This window comes from Malania oleifera, chromosome 7 (genome assembly GCF_029873635.1).
Source record: "Malania oleifera isolate guangnan ecotype guangnan chromosome 7, ASM2987363v1, whole genome shotgun sequence".
Lineage (NCBI taxonomy): Eukaryota > Viridiplantae > Streptophyta > Magnoliopsida > Santalales > Ximeniaceae > Malania > Malania oleifera.
The window spans coordinates 11,967,998-11,975,495 of NC_080423.1; the positions used below are offsets into that span (position 1 = coordinate 11,967,998).

General features: G+C 34.0%; 1 protein-coding gene across 2 annotated transcripts; it reads left to right on the top strand.

The window, feature by feature from the left end:
* Nucleotides 1-4,393: 4,393 nt before the first annotated feature.
* On the top strand, nucleotides 4,394-6,686 carry LOC131159947 (uncharacterized). 2 transcript variants are annotated; one of them, XM_058115194.1, is made up of 2 exons: nucleotides 4,394-4,921; nucleotides 5,849-6,686. In XM_058115194.1, exons 1-2 carry the CDS (start codon nucleotides 4,489-4,491, stop codon nucleotides 6,436-6,438), a joined length of 1,023 nt encoding a protein of 340 aa, XP_057971177.1. In that variant the 5' UTR covers nucleotides 4,394-4,488; the 3' UTR covers nucleotides 6,439-6,686. The 2 variants fall into 2 exon arrangements, with proteins under 2 accessions (XP_057971177.1, XP_057971178.1); XM_058115195.1 differs by having other exon boundaries at nucleotides 6,221-6,686.
* Nucleotides 6,687-7,498: the final 812 nt, after the last annotated feature.

Genomic DNA, 7,498 nt, shown 5'->3' on the forward strand with positions numbered 1-7,498 from the left:
GAAGAATTAATGAGAAAACACAGCAAGAAGGTCGAGGTACTTCGGTTGCCTGAAGTCACTTTAGGAGCTTAAACTTCAACATTTGTAGCTTGAAGTTGTGGGAAAGTTTAAAAATCAGATTTTTATTAATAGAACTCATGAGCTTTTTCTTTGATCCAACGGTTGAGATCAATCTTAAGGGTAAGACACTATAAATACTAAATATCTAAACTCTAGAACCAAGTTAAGACACACAAGAAGAGAAGAATACATATTATTGAAAGAATATTGAGAAACTTGCTCTTATTGCTATACGATTGCCTACACTTCAACTTCTAATCATTAAGCTTGGGCAAATCAACTCAGAATCTCGAAGGGAACTTGTTTACTCATCTAGTTTTTCATTCTAGTATTGAGGTTTGATTATTCAAGTTATCATTTTCAAGAACTTCTCATCTCATTACTTGTTATTGAATATCATTAGAGAAATTTATCTTGAATGTGCATATACATATAAATATTTTTTTTACAAGATCATTACTTGGGAAAGGTTTTAGCTATTGGTTGAATAGTGTTTGATTCAAGAGTAAATCTATTTTTTCAAAGAACTTCTCATTCCAAATCTATTGTTGAAATAAGCCGGGTGATTGATAGTGAGTATATTTTCACATAAATTATTTGGATAATCTCACTACTTGATTAAGTTTTTTTTTTATTGGTTAAAAAGATTTGATTTTAGTGTGTAGTTGTTAAAGGATCTATATTTTAGATATATTAACGCTTGATTAAATATCCTTGGTTTTTATAAATATACATTTTATTGAGGGATATTTTTTTGAACAACAATATATTCAGTTTGTGAGTGTTGAACATTATTATCTATATATATATACACATACATACTTGCATATAATAAAGATTGTGTTGAGATTGAATATTTGAAAGGAACATTTTTTATTGTAATTGATATAATCTTCAAAGCTATTTGATAGCACGGTTGGATCCGAAATGGTCAAAAACCTTAGAAATGGTTCAAGTCATTCGAAAAACGGTCCTAAAACGATTCCGAAAAACTCGGTCAAAGTTCAAGTCAAATTAGTCAACGCTAACGTGGCATACAGACGTGGCATGCTGACATGGAAGTGCTGACGTGGCACTGGGGCCAACCTGTTGACGTGTCAATGGGGTCCACCTACTAACGTGGCAGATGACGTGGCACTAGCACGTCGGTGATGTGGCTGGGTCTAGAGCGGGCCGGATCGGATACTAATTTGGGTCAGGTGCGGACTGGGTCTTGGGTTGGTTTGGTCTGAGTGAGTATCCGGGTCGGGTTGGTAGGTCAGAGTTTGGTTTTCGGGTGGGGCTGAGGCGTTCGGGGGAGGAAGACGTGTGGGGAGGCGTCTTGCTCCGGCGTAGCGCGTGGTGGTGCGTGTAGCTTCTTCTAATCTCCTTTCGAGCTCCAGTTTGCACCGTCAACTTCTTCTTAGCGAGGTAAAGGTGACGGTGACGGTGACCTCCAAAAATAATCTCGAGCCACTAGACAAAGCTCTGTTTTCGGTGTACAACTTTGATCTAGCTTTTCCTGCTCTAACGGGGCTCTAATACCACTTATTAGGACCTTGTGAGCAACCAAAAAATTATGAACACCAGAAATTTACGTGGTTTGCTACGTCCACAGAGCACACCACAAATTCACTAAAACCGCTAAAAAATACGACTTTCTTCCTCCTCTCACTCTCTTCCTCCTCTCTTTCTTCTCTCTGCTCTCTGTACATTTAACAATTCTCCACAACTCTCTATTTATAGGGCTTCGGAATCAATTACAATTAAATACGATAAATCAAAAAAAGAAGTTTCATCCATTTAAATTAAATGGTGGATAAATGGTGGATAACAACTCCAGCTTGCAACGTGTTTCCAACTCCTCACGCGTCTCCAGCTCAGCATCTCCTGGCTCCAGCACAACAACTAAGGACTTATTGGAGACAGTTTAAGAAGTTCATATTCTATAAGAAAAACAAAGTGAACGCACTGGCTGGTAAATAATAATGTTTTTTTTAATTAATTAATTATTTTTCTCATTGATTTTCACTAAGTAGACTAGCCACCATAATTAATGAATTATTGTTGCAGCACGTTATCAAGTAACAATTAGGCTTTTTCAAAGCCTTAACTTGAGTGCAAAATCCGATTAACTAAGCAACACACATACACACTCTCACACCCACAAACAATTTTAACCTTGAATTTATGTGTCTTAGAAAGTTTCAAAACTTATTAAAGATGAAAAAATTTTGGTTTTCTTTTGCCAAATCTAAGGATTATAAATGGTAATTTACTAAAAGTAACTGTTAAGAGGCAAAAATGGGAAGAAAATAGATAAAAAGTTAATAAATGAGCCAATCTCAAGGTCTAAATGTGGAAAAATATGGAGGAAAAAAGACAAATGAGGGTGGATGACTCAGCAATGTTTAATATTGCCACCTAATGACTATATTTGAGGGGCATCGGTTGGCAATAGTCATGCAACTTCCGCGCTTGCTCTCGTCCACATCCCATTCTAAAGTGGCAACATATTTAATTGATTTACGGTTAATGTTTATGTTTAAATTTATAAATGTTTACAATCAAAACTCCACAAATATAAAATAAGAATACTTGATATGTTATATTTTTAAAATATATATTTTTTATTTAAAATACATGCATTAAAGGAAAAAAAATTAAAATAATAATGCTAATATATGTGTAGCAGTGGAAGGTAGTCAAGAACTTTTATGAATACTTGTCACTTAATTAATCTTAAGTTATCTTTTCTCGTCAATATTCTTTCGCAATCATATAATAATTTTGAGTTTTTTAACTATGCTGTTTTAAAATTGACATACTCTAATTTAAATTTTATTTTTAATCTTACAGACACTTGAATATGAAATTTTGACTTTTTTTTTTTTTTTGTATTTATTTTAGTTTGTAATGAAATGTGAATCCAAAGAGTTAATACATACATACTACCCTAAATAAATAATAAGATATAATATTCATATTATCTGCCATCTCTCCATTTCTCCACTTCTAAAGCCAATGAAGGGGCTAAATTAAACATTGCTTATACCTTATATCAAAATTTATTTTATTAATTTACAATTTGAACATGTTATAATTCAACAGTCATTTTTTTTTTTGGTGAAAATGCATAAGGTGGTAATGGCTAGCATGACACTACTAGATTGATGAAACATAAATTTAGAGAAATTAATATAAAATGTTAATCTATAAATATCAAGACACATATGTCATATATTATAATCATTCAAATTAAAAAAGTTGAGTAATGGGTTAGCAGATTAATTATTATATTAATGTTGTATGTCATTATGCATTTGATTGGTTAATAGAATAGAAATCAAACAATGAATCGACCGCACGTAACTGTTAGATTGTTGTAAAATTTTATGACATAACCGACTATTAAAATTTAAATACTAGATAAACATATCTCAATAATTAATTTTTGAGTTTATAAAAGATCGATCGATAGACGACAAAAGATCATGTTCACGATTAAATGTCGTGACGTTGTCTTGTTAGCTAATAGAAATTGTTTTGACATTGTTTTGTCGGTTAGCAAGAAATGTCGTGACATTGTCTTGTCGGTTAACCAAAAATGTCAGAACCCAATCCTTAATAGTCCATATTCCTTTAGACCCCTCCTAGGGAATGCGTATATGTTTCTTAAGTTAATATCTTCATTACCTATAAATATCTTAGGATTAATAATGATAATATATCTGGAAAGTCTTATACATAGTAGTATCACCATGAATGATTAGAAGCTTAGTACTCACAAGATGCCATGCCCCTATAAATCCTATGTTACTTTAGCGGGTTCAAAATTAGTTTGAAATATCTTGTGTTTGGTCAATAGATTCCAAATCTATGGAGTAAAGAAAATTACTAACAAGTATTTTTCATGTCTAATAATTGAGTAGTGGGTTAGAAGTGAGAGTAGTATACAACACGTTTGTGAAATAATGGGAGTTGGGGATCAATTGAAACACTTAAAGGCTAAAACTAGTTGCAACCCACATTTTCCTACTCCTTTCCTTGCAACGTGACATTGTTTGGTAAGGTTCTTTCCAATGCATAGTTCCCCTCCTTCATGCCTTTAATTTTTTGTGACCTACCATTGCAACCTCTCCCCTTCTTCTCTCTTGTCCCCATCCCTCTTTTTATTGCCTTGTATTTTCTTTTCAATCTTTAACTCCATTTGTCTGCTTCTATCCCCAGCTAGTATCCTCTTTAAAAAACACCTTCTTTCTCTAAATTTAATTTAAATATTTTTTTTTTTTACATATTCATTCCACCATTTGCATATATTTATAAATTGCCTCTCTATTTTGTCATGTATACCACTTTAAAGTAGCTTTTTCTACTATTCATTTTTTTCTTCTTGGTTTCGTATTGTATATATAGGCACTTACACCCTACCTCGAACTAGCTGCCACCATGAGCTCATCATCCCCCAATCCATTCCCTAGAATCAAAACCAGAAATGGTGACATTCAAGGATTTCCTGGCGGTAGTCTCACAGAATTGGCAAGGGTTGAGGATGCTGCCTTCATCTTGCTGAACTATGATGAAGGTTATACTATTCGAGTGGTTCGCGTCGGAGACTTTGCCATCCGTATGGTGATGCGATCTCGAGACTCTAAGAGCATTGTTTTGATCACGACCTGTATGGTGGAAGGCCTCCACTGGCCCCTCACTAGAGATGCACCTGTGATTCGCGTCGGTGACTATAGCTTTGCTTTTGCCTTGCCCGACCTCCTCTATGGTGTGTCCTTCCCGAGGAAGGTAGGAGAGGATACCATGGACTCTTTGGGGATGGTGTTCAGGAAGTTTGGATTCTATGAGGACAATAGAGGAGATGCACCAATCGGTAATTAATCACTTGTTTTTTAATTAATTTATTTATTAATTAGTTATTTCTTGGTTTGATTTTAACTAAGTAGACTAGAAACCATGATTAATTAATTAATTAATTATTGCTAACATAAATTATGAATTAGCAACTAGGCTTTTATTTATTGGGAATTGTTTCATTAATTAGTGAGAAGTGTAAAGGGGTTACTTTGGGTGTTTTAGAGCATTAATTTGAGTAATAACTTTCATTTAATTAAGATATATATATATATATATATATAGACACACTCTCTCTCTCTCTCTCTCTCTCTCTCTCTCTCTCTCTCTCTTTCTCTCTCTCTCTCTCTCTCTCTCTCTCACACACACACACACACACATTCACATATCATCTTAGGTTACTTTTGCTCTTTTAGTGTTTTTGTCGTATACATGGATTGCCACCTCTGGCATTGTCCAACATAATAAATTAATTATCACTATAGGTAATTAATGTACTCTATGAATTTATAAAATGAGTTTTTGTGTCAGAGCTTAATTACTGTCATAAATGTCTTGGAAAAAGTATTTTGGATTGTACCGTTACAACATTTAAAGTGGGTCCCAGAGTGCTTGTCTTATCAAGATACTTCAATTTGAATTTTGAAAATTTAATTATTTTTTTTCTAATTAATATAGTTTGTTAATGGTTGATTAGGAAATCATTCTTTTGTTTACCAGTATATATAATAATAATGACTAGGCAGGATTGGCCTAGTTAGACATAACAAATAATACGATGTCATTTCATATTTATAATATATACCCTTTCAAGATGTCAAACGAAACACATAAAATGCATGAAATAAATTTCCTATTCATTTTTCTTTTTCATTCTCATGAACTATTTATGTTTGATTCGGGTACATGCATGTGATCTTAATATTGACCAAACAAAAAATCATAGGACTCCGCAACACGGACCCAAACTTTTGGATGATTTGGCGGCCCAAACTTGAGGAAATCATGAACAAATACTTGGTCAAGTTCGGCCATAGGCCAGGAGGATTACCCTCCATCCTGGGTTACCGGAAAGCTGACCTACTAAGGGTAATTCGAATGTCAGCAACCACCCATTTGATTAGCAAGGGCACACTTTTGGACCTCCTTAATCCCTTCAGCACTCTTATAACCATTCATGATACCACCTCATGCTTGTCCAAGCAAACCTCACAAATTGATGGGTTGAATACAAAACTAGATGACGTGATTTATCCAAGTGTAACCATTTTTAACAAGCTGGTTGAAGCTGTGGAGCTCATGTGGGCACTAACGACAGGAAAATCTCACTTGTTGGAGAAGCACCAGCCGACAGAATGCTTGATGCCGCAGTTGGCTTTTAAGACTTGGACACTAAACCCCAATGGTATTCTCTTTCTAATGCAAATGTTGTCGCACATCACCACCCAGAAAGAATCTGCTTATGGAGGGAAAGGCACTCAAACGATGGATAGACAGGAGATCAAGTTTCCCATTCTAGAAGAATATGATATATAGGTAATATGGTGGTTCAGCATCTAATTAAGGATTCATTCTCTTTGAATAAACAGAGTTAACTAGAATAAATACATAAGAAATACTCTATTTGGTTTCTTATGTTCACATGTGTGTCCCTAGACTATGGTATCTTTATGTGTTTGTTTGCCTTTATTTTGGAGTCTATAAATATACATATATGGTCAGTTTGTACTCAAGAGTAATCTATAATATTTTCCATGCTATATTGTGCCTCCCAACTTAACAAAGGCTCATGTGTGTATGATGTATGAATGTTGCTTTGTTTTAAGTGTTTCTTGCTCTAATTACAATGTGTGTGTGTGTGTGTGTGTGTGTGTGTGTGTGAGAGAGAGAGAGAGAGAGAGAGAGAGAGAGAGAGAGAGAGAGAGAGAGAGAGAGAGAGAGAGAGAGAGAGAGAGAGAGAGAGAGAGAGAGTATTAATAGTCATCTAAAAAGTAACTCTAAATGCAATGGGCCTCAATATTCATTACCTCACTCAACTATATTCTAAATAGACCTAAATATCCATAATTATAGATTAACCTACCACAAATAAATATTTTCAATTATATAATTAAAAAAATAAATGGAAAATCCCTGATTTAGAAAGTCAAAGCAAATAAATTTCAATTGATCAACTTGACACTTGTTATGCATGAGTAGTTAGGTTAACAAACACCATCATTTGCCACCTTCCCGTGCAAAAGATTAAAAAAATAAAAAATAAACACTCCTTTAGAGAATAATGATCAAGCTACTATAAAGGAAGAATGCGTGGATCATAATCAAACCAAAATAGAGCATATCTAGCCTAAAATCATGTCACATATTCTGTCATTGATTCTATATTTGTAACTGATTCTGAGTTTGAATTTTATAGTTGTACATTGTAATAGTAGCATAGATTTGGCTTCAACATTTGTATAATTCCTAAATTAGCTCCTTAACTATTGTGTATGTAAGATAGAATTGTTATCAATGAAATGTGTGGCAAATTATTCATTGAAACTATAGCAGCATCTGTTTCTTTACATGGTATAAGAGCATAATCTCTAACGAG